The sequence below is a fragment of the Nilaparvata lugens genome, chromosome 3 (assembly GCF_014356525.2).
Source record: "Nilaparvata lugens isolate BPH chromosome 3, ASM1435652v1, whole genome shotgun sequence".
NCBI classification, from domain to species: domain Eukaryota; kingdom Metazoa; phylum Arthropoda; class Insecta; order Hemiptera; family Delphacidae; genus Nilaparvata; species Nilaparvata lugens.
This window is the reverse complement of record NC_052506.1, coordinates 45,201,935-45,222,844: the sequence shown is the minus strand read 5'-3', so window position 1 is coordinate 45,222,844 and position 20,910 is coordinate 45,201,935. Positions and strand designations below refer to the sequence as shown.

The following is a 20,910-nucleotide window of genomic DNA, read 5'->3' as shown; positions in this document are numbered from 1 at the left end:
AAGGCTAGACTTCGTTTCGTTTTATAATACAGTTATTCTGTCACAGATCGGGCAGTTTAAAAATAATCGTATTATTAAGGGTTCTGAGCCTATTCATTGTTTCAGTTAATTTTTGTTTTTTAAATACTAACTGTAAAGTCGCGATTAAAACAGTGAATGCTAAAGGGGGAAGCCATCTTCAAAAGGTAGGTGACTTCTGGATAAGATCATTGTTCTTAATTTTCATAACCACAAAGATTGAATCATTATTAGCAGCAAGCGAGTGTTTTTCCCATTAATTTTATTCTAATATTTTGTTTGTATATATATTTATATTTCACCTTTTTGGAATAAAGAAAAAGTAATATTTATCATATTCAACCATGTAAAACCGAAAGATACCAATTAATTAAAGTTCTAGTTATTCTGTTCTCTTTTGTTATCATAGTTCTTTTCCCTCCTTACATATTTGGTGGAGGCTTCTTCCACCGTTCCTCATCTTGCTTACAATATGAAGTATGCATTCTACCTTTATACTCATTCTCAAATGAAATGACAATAATTTGAAAAAACCCTATTTTCAGAGAGAACATGATTATTTTTTCATAATTTATTTGTAAGACAACATAATTTTATAGTATGATCAAATATAACAGAAACAGAAGAATGATTTTAATAGCTATATATGCTAGAAAACCTGATAGTAAGATTGATGAAAGGAATAAAATGTTCAGATCCAGTTGATTTCCAAAACAAAATGAATGGAAAATGATAAAAGCATGCTCTGCATTGATAAACCCAATTTTATTTATATTCAAGTTTAGAAAATAAAATTTAGAAGAATAGGGTACCTATTTGGAGTAATAACAATATTATTTTGAAAATTCTAAATTTATTTATAGTAAAGCCCTTAATAAGACTTAAAAGGAGACGTTATGTAATTGCGATGCATATTGCATTTGAAGTAAATTTTTGTTCAATTAGGTATTCCTCTTTCAAATTGATTTGTGAGATCAGAAATTACCGTTTATCATTGGTAGCTATAGTAAGGTCCAGGTTATAATGGCAGTATTTGATTAACATTAGTGTTGCTATCCTTTTCTATTACAAAGCAGATAGCCTTCCTAGCTCTGTAATGTTGCCAGATCGTTTTTTAACAATGTATAAATTCAATTAATTAACAAAATATCCACTATCAATAATGAAAATTTATTATTGAATAATTTAAAATTATATTCTTGGACAAATGAAATATAATTGATCAGTTGATAGAATTCAATCCAATTTATTTCTTTTTACACACACATACAAGTCCAATACAGAGATTAACAAAAAGAATACATGCAAAGAACAACGACAACAATACACATTAAAACAAAATAAAAAGAAAGTGGTGCGAAAAAAGGATGGAAGATTGAAGGGTTTTCCAACTATGAATATCCATGTAATAGGAAAACCTTTAATCCTTGAGGAGGTGAAAAGGTATCAGGAAAAGTAAATATAAAAGGATGGGATGGGGGAAGAATAATAAGGGAAGGATGGAAAAAAGAAACCGATAGGACCAGGTGTTAAAAAAATGATTTGAAGTACTAGATAAATTACAAAGAATTGCAGAATAAGCAAGCACACAAGTCAGAAGAGTAAACTTTGAAAGAAATATCTCATAGATATAAGAAGTAATTGCATTTGATTCAGGTGTTGATATCCTGTTTAAGTTTTTTAAGAATTGAACGAAAGAATGAACAGTTGATATTACATCAGATATACCTGTATCAGCTATCCTCTGTAGAAGGCAGTGGCAAGGCTGAGCAGTTTTGAAATATTTTGATTCTATATATTATTATAATAATTTTTTTATAAACTCTGTAAGGAAATCTGTATACAGAGTGAGTCATATGTATGGGAACCCCTCAATAAGTTGAAGACTGTTGTAGATATAATACTGTAACTTTCTGGATAAATTATTGGTCGAATACTCTATCTTTTGACGTACGGTACAACTGGATTTCAACCCCTCATAAGGGGGGGTGACTTAGGGGTTGTAACTGAAATATTTTAAATGTAAACACCCATTGTGTGGTACATCATTTTAAAGGTATTTTTAAAACAAGAAAGATGGCTCCAATAAAAAAGTTCTACAATACTTGTATCCAAAATGGCGGCTGACTAAAGTTTTACCAATCATTCCTTTAAAAACTAAAACTCCAATAAGCCGCCATTTTTGATACAAGTATCATATAACTTTTTTATTGGAGTCATCTTTCTTGTTTTAAAAAGACCTTTAAAATGATATACCACACAATATTGGTGTTTACATTTAAAATATTCGAGTTGCAACCCCTAAGTCACTCCCTTATGAGGGGTTGAAATCCAGTTGTATGTCAAAAGATACAGTATTCGACCAATAACTTATCCTGAAAGTTACAGTATTATATATCTACAACAGTCTTCAACTTATTGAAGGGTTCCCATACATATGACTCACTCTGTATAACTCAAGCTAAATGACATTGAGATTGTATTGTTCTTAATTGTAAAATAAATCATTTTTCTTATCAATTTCTACAGATTTGTGGCTGTATATCAAGGATACTGTAATATCAGATAACATATTGACTGTTGAACAACTTATGGAGAAACTAGTGGAGGCTGTTTCAAAGGTACCCGCATCTTACTTGGAGCCAGTCGTTGAAGCTTCCATCAAGAGATCTCAGAGCTTAGATCTTGGAACCCTAAGTGAGTACCTACTCTTATTCATCCAAGTATCCATATCAATTCGAGTACAATATTAAAACATTCTGTAAACTGAAGATACTAACACTTTGCTGTAGGCACATAACTAATATACAAACTTGAGTTTTTGTATTTTATTAATTATTGATGATAATATATCTAATAATTACATTAGATATTATTGTACCGTAGGCTTAATAATTGAATTATTTGAACAATGAGATAGTGAGGAATAATATTATAAGAAATCATGAATAAGGCTAAATAAAATATACATTTGAAATAATAATGAGGAATAATATTATAAGAAATCATGAATAAGGGTAATCTCTATATCTATAAAAGGCTAAGCCCCGACATACTGAAATCACACCACAGCCCAAACTAATGAGCCTACAAACTTGAAATTTTGCACAACTGTTTATGGTAGCCTCAAAACGTCCACTAAGAAAGGATTTTCAGAAATTTGCCCCCCTGAGGGAGCTGGGGCCCCCCAAAAATTTTGTACTTTTTAACCGCTCATTGCACAGCAAAGTCATGAGGAACTTTTTTGTTCAGCTACAAAAAAAATTAGATCTCTGCAGAAAAATTCCGACCAGGAGCAGAGAGGGATCCAGGAGAGGACATTTTTTGAAAATGTTCATGTAAAATCACACTACAGCTCAAACTAATTGGCCTACAGACTTAAAACTCTGCACAAATATTCTTCAAACATGCTAGACGCGCACTAAGAACGGATTTTGAGATAATTTGCCTCTAAGGGTTTCAAAGGATGAAAAAGGATTCTATTTAGTAAGGTTATGAACATGGTAAGGTGAATGCTATATGGAACTGATATAATAGACACAACATGATATTCTAACATAATTATGTTGTAATCATTAGAAGACCTTAAAATAATTTTATCAATCAGCTGATCGAATTTAATTTTCTGTGTAAATCGAAAGCGCAAGCTTGCCACGTGTTTGTTCCATTGTTGTATGCTTGGCCAATTTGGTTTGCGCCTTCTATCAGCTGTATAAGGAGTATCATACATTCCGATTAGAGCAGAGCACAGAGATTTTATTTGGTTAGGAGTTTGTTGATAATTTTTTTTCAAGTTCAAATTTTATTGCAAACAAAAATCACATTGAAAAATGTCTTAATAGACAACAAGATTACAAAAACGAGATTTCAAACATAAACCTACATTTATTTGTAGCACACGCCCAGAAAAAGACAAACCTGAGTACTAGCCGTGAGTTCATTCAATATGAAATATTTTTATTTTTGTTAATATTCTGTGAACAAAAAGTACGAGTTAATGAGAGATGTGAGTAATTTCTTATATTTGATCTAAATGGTTATTCATATTGTAGTAGTTGGGGTAGCTTTTTCTTTTGTAGCTAATAAATTTCATACGTATTGATTGTCCATAATGTATCCAGTGTCCATAATGGAAGTGATTGAACTACTCAAAATTAATGGCTTACTGGTCCTTCATAGAATTTATAGTATTCCTGGTGATTGAGCCTGTCTTTTTTCAGCGTTGACTATTAATAATAAAGCTTTATTCACAACTAGCTTACCTGGGAACTTTGTTCTGCCAAAAAGTCAATGTATCTCATGTCACACTTCAATTTATTTGATGAATCATGAAATTCAACTGACAATCAATATTTTCATTTACATCTGAATACGGACTTCCCATGTGCTTAGTCATGCAGCACTCTTTATTCCCAAAACATATTATTCTCAATCAATTGGTAGTAATATCTAACAGTAAAGTGTTGAATTAAAAAGAACTAGATAGGATAAATCAGTATTTCAAAGATGAATTCAATGTTTTCATAGTTGTTGATTGTTAATAGATGGTCGACGAAATATGCGATGTACGATGAATCACACAGAATTACATATTCTTTCCATCTTCCATTTTAGGATGAATATAAGCTAAGCTAAATTAAAAAAAAATATTCTGCCATCAATGAATGCAATATGAACAACTCTCTTCCATGAGGTGAATAATTTTTTTCCAACATTTTCCGGTTACTCTAATTATTTGTATAGGTCTTAGGAACCATTATCTACAGCTGGTACCAATCAACTATACTTCAACTCCAAACTACCGTTGTAATACGGTACCAGTAGCCTACACAATTCATCATAGGGTGACATGTTTATTACAGCTGGTAACTTTAAATGCTAAATCATATTATCTCAGTATAATCTTGAATCATGATCATCTTTCCGTTCTTCGGTAGCCGCTAGGCCGACAACTTCGAAAACATAGGTCTGTAAAATTGATTGAATTAATAAATAATCATTATTAGCCACCCTATTAAAATTTTTGGTCAGAAACCATCCCCAATATTCACACAACATATTCCCAAAGTTTCATGCCGTTATGTCAAATATTTTTCAAGTCATAGGTAACAAACACACAAACACAAACATTCATATATATATATATATATATAATATATATATATATATATATATATATATTTATTTATTTATATATAGCACATAACAGAAGACACTTTAAAGTTTGTAATATAAATTAAAACAGGAGACACAAGATATAGATTGAAAACACTTAAAAACTTACATTAGAAATGGGGGGAAATTTTCGGGAACTGAGTTCCCTTCCTCAACCGAACAGGCATTGCTAATTTTAATATATATATATATATATATATATATATATATATATATATATATATATATATATATATATATATATGTTTGACGCATCATCACGTCTGAACTACTAGACCAGTGGTCGCCAAACTGATGAGCCTGTGAGCTAGAATAGCATTTATAAATCTTCTAGTGAGCTACCAAAGAATATTAGAATAAACAAAGTATCTTTTATTGCCTATAAAGATGCATTTCTAGTGTTAAAATCTACTTATCTCAAAGCAAAAAGTATAACAAAAGTTGAAATGTACATTCCAATGAGAACAGTGGAACTCTTTTTGGACATCAAGTATTTTCTTGATGTTTGGAGTGTATGTTGTAGCCGCCATTCTGATGCAGTTGTCCAAATGTTTATCAGTTCCTACATAGATTTTTTATGAATTTCATACTTGAAAAAGATGCTTCACACAAATAGGTAGAGCTGAACATAGCTTTCAACCTCAATTCAACTTGAATAATAGTTGGATATTATTCTTTGGGGACTTTCTGTCTCTGAGAGACAGATCATTTTGAAAATCCACAAATTGAATTTCAACTGAAGCCTGATCTCCACCAAAATGTTGTACATCACAAGCTGCAAAATCTTCTGCATAGATCTCTACAAAAGAGAGTTGATGAATTGTACCATATTTGATAAGCTTTTAAAATCTTGAAATCGTTGATCAAACTGTTGTCTCAAGTCTGAAAGAATTGTAACGTATTCTTGATTATTGCTGCGGTGCTGTGGAGGATTTTCCTCATCATTGATGTTCTTCAGACTTGAAACGTTTTTATATTCAATCTGGACGACATTCTTTCGCACGAGCATTTCTGTGAGCTACCAAAAACTACCCCACGAGCTACCGGTAGCTCGCGATCGACTGTTTGGCGACCACTGTACTAGACTAATTAACTTGGAATTTTGCATATAGGCTAGATTCTTAATAAACCAAGGATGGTTAATTATAGGCCTATTTTCAATTCTTCAAAATTTCATTACGTCAAGTTTTCAGATTATTACTAATATATATAATATTAAATAAATATATATATATATTATATTATATATTATTATTATATATTATATATATAATATTAATATTATATTATTTTATATAAATTAAAATTAGCAATACCTGCTCGGTTGAGGAAGGGAACTCAGTTCCCGAAAATTATATATATATGGAAGATAGAAGATTTCATTCGGCTCAAACAAAAGCCTCTCTAAATGGAGGTAGAATGATAAGGTTGACAACTTTCAGTTCTGTTGTTTTAACATTTTTTTTTCAAATCACTTTCAAAAAGCTCATGTAGTACCTACTATTGTGTTTGAGACACTTCTGGCGCTATCATAGTTTCACAACTATTCTGTTCCACACTCCTATCTCTTGCAGTCGTTAACCATATCTATAATAAAATAAAGAGTTGGCTTATACACGTACGGGATAGGAAAATTATGTTTGACGCATCATCACGTCTGAACTACTAGACTAATTAACTTGAAATTTTGCATATAGGCTAGATTCTTAATTAACCAAGGATGGTTATAGGCCTATTTTCAATTCTTCAAAATTTCATTACGTCAAGTTTTCAGATTATCAAGTTTGAAAATAGTTCCTGGCGAAGCACGGGTTCCTGCTAGTTGAAATATAAAATATAGGGTTGAAATTATTTTTTGGGGGAATCTGAGAATTGATGAATCAAGAAATATGGAATCTTATCTGTGAAAAAATTAAGGAAAATTTTCTTGATTTTTCTATTATTTCACGTTTAGTTGAACTAAATTATCTATTTTTCATGTAGGCTATCACACAAAAAATGTCAACCCTTAACTTAACACCTATTTATTCATTTCAACTATTAACATCATTATCTTGTTCAGAACCTTTTGGTCAGGAACTCTATATGAAGATGTACCTAATCAAGGTACACACTACAAAATGGTTCAGGGTGAATAGCGACACCATCCTGAAGGCCCCCCCCCCATTATTGGGTCCTCTCAGTCTCAGGACACACCCCATCAAACCATATAAACCATATCCACTATTTAGAAACTACATATCGGCTGTATAGCCCAGAGAATCACCCATCACCTTAAACCCCCCACACAACCAGCGTCAAACCACTAGCATCCACTCCAGTCACCTCCCCCACACCTCATTTCGCACACAGACTCACAGTTTAGGGAAGAACTCCAGACTGGTTCTCTGCAAGGGGTCTTTGCACAGGGTCCACACTGGAGATGCACCATCTACAACCATAACACTTGAAATCACAAAACCCCACACTATATTTTACATTTCATTTGCATTTGTGGGCAGCTTTACCACAATAACGTCATACATCTACGAAATTCTCACTAAAAAAATACTACTTATACCTTTTTCTCATCAACATCTGTTTAGCTGGAGGAGAACCAAAACCAGAAGGAGCTGAAGGAGAAGCACCACCCACTGATGGATCTGCCCCACCTGCAGATGGAGTAGCACCTCCAGCTGATGGAACAGCACCCCCAGCTGACGGAACACCCCCAGCTGATGGAGCAGCACCCCCAGCTGATGGAGCAGCTCCCCCAGCTTATGGAGCAGCACCTCCAGCTGACGGAGCAGCACCTCCAGCTGATGGAGCAGCCCCACCAGCTGACGGAGCAGCACCCCCAGCTGATGGAGCAGCACCTTTAGCTGATGGAGCAGCACCTCCAGCTGACGGAGCAGCACCACCAACTGACAGAGCAGCACCACTAGCTGACGGAGCGGTACCTCCCGCAGATGGAGCAGCACCAGCAGCAGGTAAATCAGCAACAATAATTTAATTAGATCCAATTAAAATTTAAAAATATTTGCGTATAAAAGGCACAGTAGATCTTCCTTATCCAATCAATGAAATATGCACTAACCGACAAAAAATCGAAAAAATAAAAATAAAATGTATTGCCAAATCCATATAAATGATTCAAAAATACATGGAAAACCAAATTCAGTTTCATACATTAGAAATCTACTAACAAAATTACAAAAGCTTTCATTGAAACTAAATAATACTGTAATCTAATATATAATATTGGCGTTGCCAGCAAAACAAAGTTTGTGCGCTAGCAATTAACGAGCATATTCAGTAAGCACTCCTTTTACAGAAAAATAGAAAAAAGGAACAGTATGAAACAAAAAAATTAGCAAACACTTCAACAAAAAATTAGCATACACTTTCAAAAAAGAAAAAAACACGATAGTGGAGTAGTTCATAGCATAAAAATGAACGTTAACAAAATATAATAAAATGATTTTTGTGTGTTTTGAATTGTAAATTGAGTGTGTAATTGATGAATGTTAAGTGACACATAACCTAGCTACATTTGGACTGTTGTAAAAATTAGAATTGGAACCGTTTTGGGCTTATAAGCCTGTGGTACTTTTCTGTAAGTGTGTAATTCTGAATGATTAAATAAATAAATAAACGAAACAAATATTCATTTTGATATATCAAAAATTTGAAATACAGTACAGGATAAAATTTGATGGCATTGAGAGACTAGCAGGACAGACTGAGACAAGGAAATTCTATGCTATGGTGAACGATCGAAGAAGGGAGTTCATGCCAAGACCAGTTGTATGCAGAAGCAAGAATGGTACACTTCTGAGTGAGCAGGGAGCAGTGATGAATAGGTGGAAGCAGCATTTTGAAGAGCTTCTTAATGGGACTGGGAAGCCTCAGCCTGAACCCGTGGATCAGATACACTCAGCTACTGACCCAGAAGAAATGGAGGAGCCGACACTAGAGGATGTAGTCAGAGCTATAAATAAACTCAGCAACAACAGATCCCCAGGGAAAGATGGAGTAGTCGCAGAGCTATTTAAACATGGTGGGAATACTTTGTGGCATCTAATGCACCAAATAGTCATTAAAACATGGAGGGAAGAGGTTATGCCTCATACATGGAATCAGGGAATACTATGCCCCTTGCTGAAGAAAGGTGATCCCATGGACTGCAAGAATTTTAGAGGCATTACCCTATTGAATGTTGGCTACAAGATATTCTCAAATGTCCTATATGAGAAACTGAAACCTTATACTGATGGGAAAATAGGAGATTACCAAGCAGGGTTTCGGGCAGGAAGATCCACAGTGGACCAAATATTCTGCTTGCGGCTTATAATGGAGAAGATGTTGGAGTACAATGCCAACTCTTTCCATATGTTTGTGGATTTTAAGGCTGCATATGATAGCATAAAAAGACATAAACTGTATGAGGCGATGAACGAATTTGAAATTCCTCAAAAACTTGTTAGGCTTGTTAAAATGACTATGAGCTCAGTCCAATGCCAGGTAAGAGTGCAGAATCTTCTATCAGACACATTTCAGTCCTACAATGGCCTAAGGCAGGGTGATGCTTTAGCATGTCTGCTTTTCAATGTCGCACTGGAGAAAGTAATAAGAGACTCCAAAATTGATACTAGAGGAATCCTGCTCAATAAGACAATTCAATTACTGGCTTATGCCGATGACATTGATATTGCAGCCAGATCAATCCCTTATATGATGGAGGCATTTCATAGCATGAGAGGAGCAGCAAATAGCATGGGACTGATTGTAAATGAGCAGAAAACAAAAATCATGGTCTCATCAAGGTCCAATGCTCAGAGAGAGAATGCTGCTCAGTCTGATCTGATAGCTGACTGTGGTCTGGAGATGGTTGATGAGTTCGTTTACCTTGGGTCTTCAGTTAACACAAAAAATGAAACAACAAAGGAGGTCAGGCGAAGAATTCTACTGGCAAATAGGACATACTTTGGTTTGGCCAAACATTTCAGATCAAGGAATTTGAGTCGAGAAACGAAAATAAGAATTTACCGCTCACTGATTCTGCCTGTGCTGACCTATGCCAGTGAGACATGGACTCTAACAAGACTGGATGAGAACATGATCAACATCTTTGAACGAAAGATTCTTCGCCGAATTTTTGGTGGTGTGCAAATTGATGGAGTGTGGTACAGAAGGAAGAATAAGGATCTTTATGATATGTACGGCCACACCAATGCAATGGCTCTCATCAGAGTAGGGAGGCTCAGGTGGGCCGGCCATGTTGAGAGAGCTGATGACTCATATCCGCCAAAAAGAATTATGAATTTTAAAATGGAAGGAAGAAGACACCCCGGCCGACCAAGACTGAGGTGGATGGACTCTGTAACTGAAGATGCAAGGAGGCTTGGTGTAAGAAATTGGAGACGAGCTGCCATGGACAGAGTGGAATGGAGGCGATTGCTAGAGGAGGCCAAGATCCGTTTTGGATTGTAGAGCCATGGATGATGATGATGATGATGATGTACAGGATAACATTATATAAATTGAATTCAGTCTGAGAGACAACTTTCAGGTAGTAAAGGGGGAAATAATTAAATAAAACATGAAAATAAAGAATTGATAAATGCCTAGAATTAAAATATTTCGACTACAACATTTTCAGTCTTGATCCAGTTTTCAATTTTCGTTTCAAGTGCTTTTGAGGGTTTTATTTTTATAAAATATTCTGGAATAATATTTATTAGTTTATTTACTGTGTAGTTGAATTGTCTTCTGCATATAGTTAAGTCAGTTCGAGGAACAATATATTTGCAGATCTGAAAATACAATTAATTTGATGCAGTGTAAAGAGATCTATATGATTGCTGATATATTTAATGAGATTTCTAATATATAGCTGTCTGACTGTCATAACTCCAAATTCCAGAAAAAGTTGATGACAAGGGTATTGTCTGTGCACCCCCAAGGCTGCCTTGAGAATACCCTTTTGAATGACATTAATTTTTTTAAAATGTGCATTGAATGTACCACCCGAGATCCTAATTCCATACTGGAAGACTGACTGAGCATGTGCTAGGTATACATACCATTTTACTTAGACCTTTGTCTTTGAGTAAGCTCAAATTATAAAATTTGTGGATCATGAATTTCATTTTGTTACACATACTATTTATATGCCTATTCCATCTTAAATGTGGGTCCAGAGTGACACCTGAATACTTTGTTTTGGTCACATTTTCTGAAATGGGACAAGAGCAAGCCAGTTCTTTATGATTGCTACCGTTCACAACATACAAACAATTTATATTGTGTACTCTTACTGTATTCAATTGAAGTCTGAGATCATTGAATTGAGTATTTGAGTTTGGTGAAGAAGTCATATAAACGCTCTTCGAGTAATTCATTGTCAACACATTTCCCACAAGCCACATTCTCGCCCCAGAGAGTCCGATGTTGGTTAAGGATATCACGTTGCCCCATGAAGTCCCCGTAAAAACCAATGCATTATCATTAGCATAAGACAAAACTCTACATCCCTTGATAGGAAGACTTAATAGATCATTTATATAAACCAAAAACAAAATTGGAGATAGAACCGTACCCGGGGGTAAGCCAAATTCTGTTAAAGTTACTTTGCTCTCTTTTCCATTCAGATATATCATTTTTGTTCTGTTCCCCAAATAACCAGCAAAGAGCTTCAATACCGGACCACGAAATCCATATTTTTCAAGTTTTTCAAGCAGGTTGATGTGTGGGACCGTTTCAAATGCTTTGGCTAAGTCCAGAAACACGGACAAAGATTTTTTATTTATGTTGAAATTGGATGTTATTTCTTTTACAAGTTCAGTCATGGCATCCTCAGTACTCTTATTCTCTTGGAAGGCATATTGATACTGGTTTATTAAATTGAATTTTTTTAAAAATGAGACAACCTGTTCTTTAAATATTTTTTCAAAAACGTTGGATAAATGCAAGATTTAAACGTAAGATTTATGCAATGGGTCTATGTTTGCAATTTTAAGTGACTTGGGAAATGTCCAGTTTCCATACGTCTATTGAAAATTAATGTTAGGGGCTGAGCTATAAAAGTTGCTATTTTTTTTAAACAAACATACTACTTAAATTATCAAAACCAGAAGATTAATTTTTTAAATTATCTATTTGTTTTATAACTTCTTGTGAACTTGTAGGATGCATAAAAAATAATTCACAAGTCGGAAATTAGATACAGCAGTGGTTTCCAGACAAGGGAGATTTTCATTTTCTTTGAAGGCTCTCCCTGCGTAAGACCTTCCCACTCCTGAAAAGTAATTATTTAGTAGTTCAGGATCAATACCAGGCAGAACTTTTTGGCGTTTACTGTTTAATATTTCTTGAATGCAGCTCCATACCGTTTTATTGTTCCCTTCGCATGATTTTAATTTGTTTTTATAAAAGTCTATTTTTGCTGATTCGATAAGTTTATTTAGTAAATTTCTATAGTCTCTATAATTTTCTCTCAACGTGGCATTAAAAGGTTGCTTTTACAAAGTATTATGCATTTTGTCTCTTATTCTTATTAAATTCGCCAAACCTGAACTTATCCATTCCTTTAGAGGTCTAGATTTACTTTTGAACTTTATTTGATGAGTTGATGGTTTTATATAAGGTATGAAACCTTTTTACAAATCGGTTAACTATATCATCCAAGTCAGTAGAGGCGTCCAGTTCAGAAAGTTCATCAACCCATGTTTCCTCCTTTAACAAATCAATGAGTTTGAAATAATTTATTTTTTTCCTTGTAATGATTCAAGTTGTTTTGTTTATTGGGTGCATGTTTTTTATATTAATATGGAGAGTTGTACAAAAATGATTGGTTATAGAAGTTTTATGAATTATTCCTAAAATGTTTTCCTCCCCAATTTTTGGACTTTTGTAGAAAATGTGATCAATACAGGTTTCAGAATTATCATTCACTCATGTTTGCTTGTTTATTTGCATTAAACTGATATATTCATTTGAGGTTTTACTATTTTGTAATAGATCGATATTTAAGTCACCCAGCAAAATAATTATTTTCTGTCTTATGAATGTCTCTCAGTTGTGTATCAAGATCAGATAAGAAAACATCAATGTGAGCTGGAGATCTATACACTGCTATCAAATTTACAATTGAACCATTCATTCGAAATCTTATTGAAAGAGTATCTGCTCCCCTATTTTCATGAGTGATTTCATCGAATAATATACATTTTTTTTATAAAAACACATATACCATTACAGTTATTCAGATTACTGGTTTACTCAGTGCAGTGAAACCATCTAAACTATAATCGAAGCTTTTATTCTCATTTATCCATGTTCCTGATAAAACTATAATATCACAGATTTCATAGTTTACTTTGCAATTATGTAAAGTATAATAAAACTCATAAAATTTTTTTCATATGCACCGAATATTCATATGAATAACATTAATAAAATCATTGGAACTATCATCAAACTGGTCAGGGGAATAATTAACTACAGTATGTCATCATTCTCAAACGTACAGTAACATTCCAGATCTATCAACTCATCGAAGCTATAATTTATTATTGTTATTAGTCATATAACTCAGATTAATTATATCGTAATATGAGTTTGTATAAATAAAAAATGAAGCAGAATGAAGCGTGAGAGGAGTAAAGAAAGAAAGTTATATAGAAAAAATGAGATAATATAGAAGATGTATTATACGAGAAAAAATATAAAATGGTGGGAAAAATAAATTAGACTTATTAATCCGAAAAAAGGTGTAAGAATGTATTGATTATCGCAAAGATAAGATCAAAAAACAAATAGTCCAGTCAATATAGACATAAAAAAGGGGGTGTGCTTGCAATTTATATTGTAGTTCTGATTATCTTTAATATATTATTCGGGTACATAAGAGAAGTTCAGAACCAATTTCTTCATGCAAAATCTCTTTGTGCTAGATACAGAGTGGCCCAAAAACCTCGTATTTTCGGTTCATTTTCCAGTTTTCAACTATTTCTGCCGAATCTTGTAATCGGACAGAAAAATTTGCTCTTGCTTTTTTTAGATTATAAAATTCTGAATAAATTCAAAAATCTGAATAAAATTGTCTGGCATTCGGAACTTTCTATCTCCAATGAGTAGTGAGTTATGATTTTTCAAAAATGAGTGGAATTTGAAGAAAAAATCAATTTTGATGAATTTTAGTTTTTGATCAACAATATCATCCGATTGTTATCATTTAGATGTATAATTCAAAATCCCTCTAGACGTACTTTTGTGCTCTACAATCTGAGATCAGGTAGAGCGCTCTATCTTATAAAGATTTCCAGGTACACCTGACAACAATGCTCCTTGTATTGTGAAAAACACCTAATTTTCAGCTTCAACCATCATCACCAACTACATTGTCCTCACATTGATATTTCGCACAATGACATAAGTTCATGATATTATGTTCTATGAGAATCACCCGTTAGATGCACTTCATTTCAGTATTTCCTAGTGGAGAGGCGCGCTTAAGGACACCTCAAGGATCAAAATTTCAAACACTTATAACTTTTGACACAATACTCAGATTTCATCGTACTACACTTCATTCTTCTTGTCTCGTCAAGGCGGTCCAAAATCATGCATCATAAGCCTAATTCGGTCGAAAAATGGAAAATTTATTGTTGAGTGTGCTTAAGCCCATATTCCAATAGACAAAAAATGACCAATTTCTATATTATTAGTACTCATTGGAGATAGAGAGTTCCGAATGATCTCATTTTATTCAGAATTTTATAAGCTAAAAAAAAAAGGCGAGAGCAAATTTTCCTGTCCGATTACGAGATTTGGCAGAAATAGCTGAAAACTGGAAAATGTGCCGAAAATACGAGGTTTTTGGGCCACTCTGTATCTAGCACAAGGAGATTTTGCATGAAGAAATTGGTTCTGGACTTCTCTTATGTACCCAAATAATATATTTAAAAATCAGAACTACAATATAAATTGCATGCACCAATGTATATAGTGACTGGACTAAAATGCCAATGAACCTATGCACTGTGCTTTTTTGACATTCCGGAAAAATATCATTCACCGTTGAATATGTCTAGGTCTTCATCACAAACAATAATTCTTTTTGTTCGCGACTTTTCGCTCTCCTTTACAAATATTTTACAGTCTCTAATTCAGACAAACATAATTCATCTTTTTATTTCTCAATTCCTTGGCCTTCCCAAACAAACGCTTGAAGAATGGTGAAAGATGTTCGTTGATATGACCTGATTGTGGGTCAGCGAATTGCAGATTTCCTTCAGTTTAATTCCCTTCTTCTGTTTTGCCGCCGCGATCCATGCAGACTTTTTCCTCCTACGTGATGTGATTTTGACAATAATTGGAGTGTCTCCTTTTTTGTTGAAACACGATGCACCACCGAAACGTCCTCTTCTTTAAAATTAGGTTAAGAGGCATACTTGGGCGTTCAAGTACGTTTATAAGGTTTTCTCCTGTGGTTTCCGGGACTCCAACTATCTTCAAATTGTCGATTCTGCTTCTCTGATGTAATGAAATTATTTCTTGTTGTAATGAGCGTACATGATTTGCAGTTTCCGTGTTTTTCTTTTCCAAATCCTCACACTTTAGTTTCAATTTGTTTTGTTCTAAAGCTAGATCATCAAGACGAGTTTTTATTCCATCGGTTATTGTGGTTAACGTATCTAATTTGGACGTTAGATCCTTCCTCAATGACTATACCTCCTGTCTCAACATAGTTATTAATTGAGATAATTGAAAATTTGAAGAGTCAAACTGACCTGTATTTTTGTTAACAGAGCACTTAAAGTCATCGCACTTTCACACTGATGTGTTCTGGGCACTCATTTTTTGAAGTTTTTTAGTTCAATTCTTTTACACGTGGGGTGGAAGGTTTTACCACACTCACTACATCTATAATAACAACCATTTTAAGAATTGCTCTGTACAATCCAGTAAAATGTTCATTCTATTTTTTATAAATAATATTGTAGCCTACAAAGATCAAAACTTGTTTTGGAATCTGACGACTTGATTGTATCAATTGAATTAAATTAAGGAGTGTGTGTAACCAATTACAAATCAATCAGTTCGAATTGGAAGAGATGAGCTCATCACATTTTCTATTGTTTGTTTTCAGATGCAACACCAACAGAGGCGGCGGCGCCACCAACGGAAGCACCGGCAACAGAAGCTCCACCAGCTGAACGTAACACTATTTCCTACTTTTCAAGTTGATAAATATCTACTAACTTGCAGTGCTGTTAGTACTCTATTATAATAACGCCGTGCCGGTTCCATCTAGAGACCAAACGTAAAGAACAAGTTTTTTTGTAACTTTTAATGAGCCATTATGCTCCCAAACAGCTTTGAAACATCTTTTTCGAGGTTAAATTTAAAAAAGTTTTCCCAGGGGTCTTCCACCTTATGAATACGGTATCCTTCATACCCCCCGGCATATTTTGTACCGGAACCTATATTGCTAGATAAGGTATTGAATTTACCATATAATTCAACAGAATACAATAAAACAATGACAAATTTCAACAAAACAGGCGCATTGCTCTGTGTTGAACTATTATTACACTACAACTACATTCATGCATTTATGACTCATGATGCATGATTTTGAACCGCCTCGACGAGCCGAGAAGAATGAGCTGTAGTATGCTGATGAGATCCGATGCATTGTACAAAAGTTATAGGTGTAACCGCCCCAGATGGAGGTAGAAGAGAGATCTCTAGATACTAGAGGGCCAGTCATGGGAATTTAAAAACAAAAATTTTTTTGTTGCTTTATATTTAACTCAAATTTATCAAATTAATCTAATTTAAGTTTGGACAGCAAATAATCTGTTTATCGTTTCATTGTACATTCGGTCAATTAATTTTATTACTACAATGAATAATTAATTGTGGACTCGGTCGATATAGGGATTTTAACATGAGCTAGAAAATATAATGACACTCAGAACAGTTCAATTTATAAATCCATCATTATTAAAATTTCCACTACGCTGGAAAGTTCTCACTAATATTTTCAATAAAAATTACACATTCACTTCAAACAATTAAAATACTTTAATTTATCCCGCGATGAAAACTATTACATTTCAACAAATTTAGACAACAAAAACATTCAACAAACACGTTAATTCTGGGCCCTCGAGGCCCGAGGCTACCTCTGGATTTCAATCTGTTTCGATTCGCGGATTGAAATTCACACAAGATTACTAAAGTCTCATTATTGTGAAAGTCCTAATTCTTCTCTTTTTTAATGAACTCAATCAATAAATTTATTTCAATATCATAATCATTACAGTACATAAGTGTTTGAAATTTTGATCCTTGAGATATCTTTATGCGCACAACTCCAATACCGTAAATCAAATACATCTCATTGATGATTTACCATAGAACATGATCTTATGAACTCATATAATAATTATCATTGTGCGAAATCTCAATGTGATGACAATGGAGTTGTTTATGATGGTTGAAGCTGAAATTTAGGTGTTTTTCAAAATACATGAAGCATTGTTGTCAGGTGTACCTGGAAATCTGTTGGCTATGGGATAGAGCGCTCTGCCTGGTCTCAGATTGTAGAGCACACAATTAGGCCAAGAGGGATTTTGAATCACACATTTAAATGATAGCAGACGGAAGGTATTGTTGATCAAAAACTAAAAATCATCAAAATATATTTTTTCTTAAAATATCACTCATTTTTGAAAAGTTGTAACTCAGTGCTCATTAAAGATAAAGAGTTCCAAATGATTTCATTTTATTACGAATTTCATAACCCAAAAAAATGCGAGAGCGAATCTTTCTTTTCGATTACAGGATTTAGCGGAAATAGCTGAAAAATATTGAAAATGAACCAAAAATAAATATTGCAAGCACACCCCTTTTTTCATGTCTATATTGACTGGACTAATATAGCATTAAATTTTTGATCTGGGCATAGTCCTATTTCACATTATACCTTTAATATTGAGTTGCTCATCCTACTTGAAAAATTGCAGCACTGAAATAGTTTTGTTCTGAATTATTAAAAATGATCATAATAAGCATAACGAATGAACATAATTGGTACGGAATTGAAAAAGACGATTCAATCCTTCAATTGAAAATTGAGAATTTTAAAAAATAAATTCTCACTAGAATTTCCAATGTATAGATCTAACAATACTTGATTTTTTTTGTTTCAGCAACACCAGCGTGAACAACTAACAATACCTACAGATCAATTATTCAATAATACCTACCAACATCTATTATAACTGGAGAATTTTCAATTTCCTTCCAATTATTGGAGATTATGCATTGCAATCGTTAACTCAAGTAATTTGTGAATTTATAAGTTAAAGTAATGATTCTAGATGTGTAAATACTTTTATCAACTAGACTGATTCTAAATGAATCAACTGAAAATTGTAAATAAGTCGGGAGAATATACAGTTTTGATAAAAGAATGCTCAAGAGGTTTCATTCCAATATTCCTTAATCTTTTTCAAAATCAATTATCAGTTTCCGTCAGTATAAGCCGTTTGCTGACAGGTATTTTAGTATATTATAATTTTTTTTATAAAAATGTTTATACAACATGAACATTATTGAAAATCTTAGCTATAATAAAAAGCAAACTTTGGCTTTGAGGTCACTGGTGGGTCCAACTACCTGAAGGTAGAAATTCAACAGGTTGATGGGATCGGAAAGGGTTGTCCTATTGTTTATAAAGGTGGCAATATTTCTTCCTTCATCCTTTTTCTATTGTTCTATAATAGTTGGAGAGTTTGACCAATTACTTGATTTTGAGCCTTCCTTGTTGCTGTTGACTATATAGAGCGCACGTTTTGGAGTAGATATTTTGTGGACGTCCGTACCGGTCGTATTATTCAACCCCGTACTGGCCGGTATAAAACTATTATAAAATTGCACTACAAACTTTCATTACACCACAAAATTATTAAGTCTGAGCCCCCTGACTAGACGGATATGGCGAGCGAAGCGAGCCTGACGGCTAGTAATATATATAATTATATTTAATTTCGTAAGCTGTGTAATTTCGTATCAGTGAGTAAGATGGATTAAGGTAGGTGCAAACAGATCGTCATCGGACGGACGGCACGCATCGGAAGATTAGTAGATTTGATGCATTGTTACTTTCCTTGCCCTATTACCATAGGTAAGGAAAGTATTGCTATCCAAAAAAAATTAAGGTACCCTAATTTTAAGTTTTCTATACGTTTCAAGATCACCTGAGTCCAAAAACATGATTTTTGGGTGTTGGTCTGTGAACACGATAACTCCATTCCCAATCAACCGATTGACTTGAAATTTTAAACTTAAGGTCCTTAAACCATGAGGATCCGACAATATGAAATTCAATAAAATTCAATTCAAGATGGCGGAAAAAATGGCGAATAATTACTAAAAAACCATGTTTTTCACAGTTTTCTCGAAAACGGCTTTAACGATTTTCTTCTAATTTATACCATAGATACCGGTAGCTATTTATAAGCTCTATCAACTGACATGAGTCTCATTTCTGGGAAAATTGCAGGAGCTCCGTAACATTCTTGAGAAAAATGGCGGATAATCACTAAAAAAGCATGTTTTTCACGGTTTTCTCGAAAACGGCTCTAACGATTTTCTTCAAATTTATACCATGGATACTATTCATAAGCCCTATCGACTGACATGAGTCTCATTTCTGGGAGAACTCTAGGAGCTCCGAAATATTCTTGAGAAAAATGGCGGATAATAATTAAAAAACCATGTTTTTCACGATTTTCTCAAAAATGACTTGACCGATTTTTTCCAAATTCATACCCTGTATAGTTATTTATCAGCTCTATTAACTGGCATGAGTCTCCTTTCTGGGAAACTAATGGGGGGTCCACCCCATCCTTGAGAAATGGCCTTTGTAACCTTCTTCTCGTGCATGAGGTAGGTAGGTAGAGCAAGTCATAAAAATAGCACATACTCGAGATATTTAATCTGTAGAACAGCTGTTTTGACGACTTTTAAAAAATATAATCGAATTTCACAATTTACACAAAGGAAAAAGTACTCTGAAAACAATTATATATACACATATACATTAGTCTGATAGTAGTTTCAAATATATTGCTGCCAATCGTCATTATGTTATTCCCCTAAATTATTCTCCTTTAAGAATGAGGCTTACAGTTCAATGAGCAAGGAAAGTTGTGTGAGTGCACCACACCAGATTTTTTCAATTGGAGTGCTCATACCTATCCGCATAGTGTGCATCGTAGATCGGAAATGCCGTCAGGAATTCCGAGAGGAGCATTGAAGCCGACGGCTCCGATCGTATTGAATGACCCACCGGCATTTATTTATTCCCTTGCATATTCTGTAGAGTGTAGAAATAAATATTTGATAGGGTTTTTTTTTTAATATATACTAGAGTTCCAATTATTATTAAATATGTCCTAAATCAGTATCAAAACTAACTATGTTCTTGACATAATAATGTATCAAAATACAGTAGAGTAAAATATCAGCTATTAATATACTGTATTACATAAATGTACTATAATTGGTTGGTAATTTTTATTTAGTATATTATAGTATAAGAATAAATAGAATTTCATAATCTCACCAAAAAAAGAACATATGATATTATGCATGTCACTTAAGAGAGGGACTAGTTAGAAATTTTGCCTTATGTCAATGCTAATTAATAAGTCTTCA

General features: G+C 33.7%; 1 protein-coding gene across 9 annotated transcripts in view; it reads left to right on the top strand.

Moving 5' to 3' along the window:
- Nucleotides 1-18,664, top strand: part of LOC111046396 (troponin I) — an 84,528-nt gene extending 65,864 nt beyond the window's left edge. For all 9 annotated transcript variants that reach the window (XM_039423876.1, XM_022331934.2, XM_022331935.2 and 6 more), the window contains 4 exons: nt 2,548-2,715; nt 7,779-8,162; nt 16,328-16,396; nt 18,399-18,664. In XM_039423876.1, coding sequence (XP_039279810.1) covers nt 2,548-2,715; nt 7,779-8,162; nt 16,328-16,396; nt 18,399-18,412 — 635 coding nt within the window. In that variant the 3' untranslated portion in view covers nt 18,413-18,664. The remainder of the gene's footprint in view (nt 1-2,547; nt 2,716-7,778; nt 8,163-16,327; nt 16,397-18,398) is intronic.
- The last annotated feature ends 2,246 nt before the right edge of the window (nt 18,665-20,910 follow it).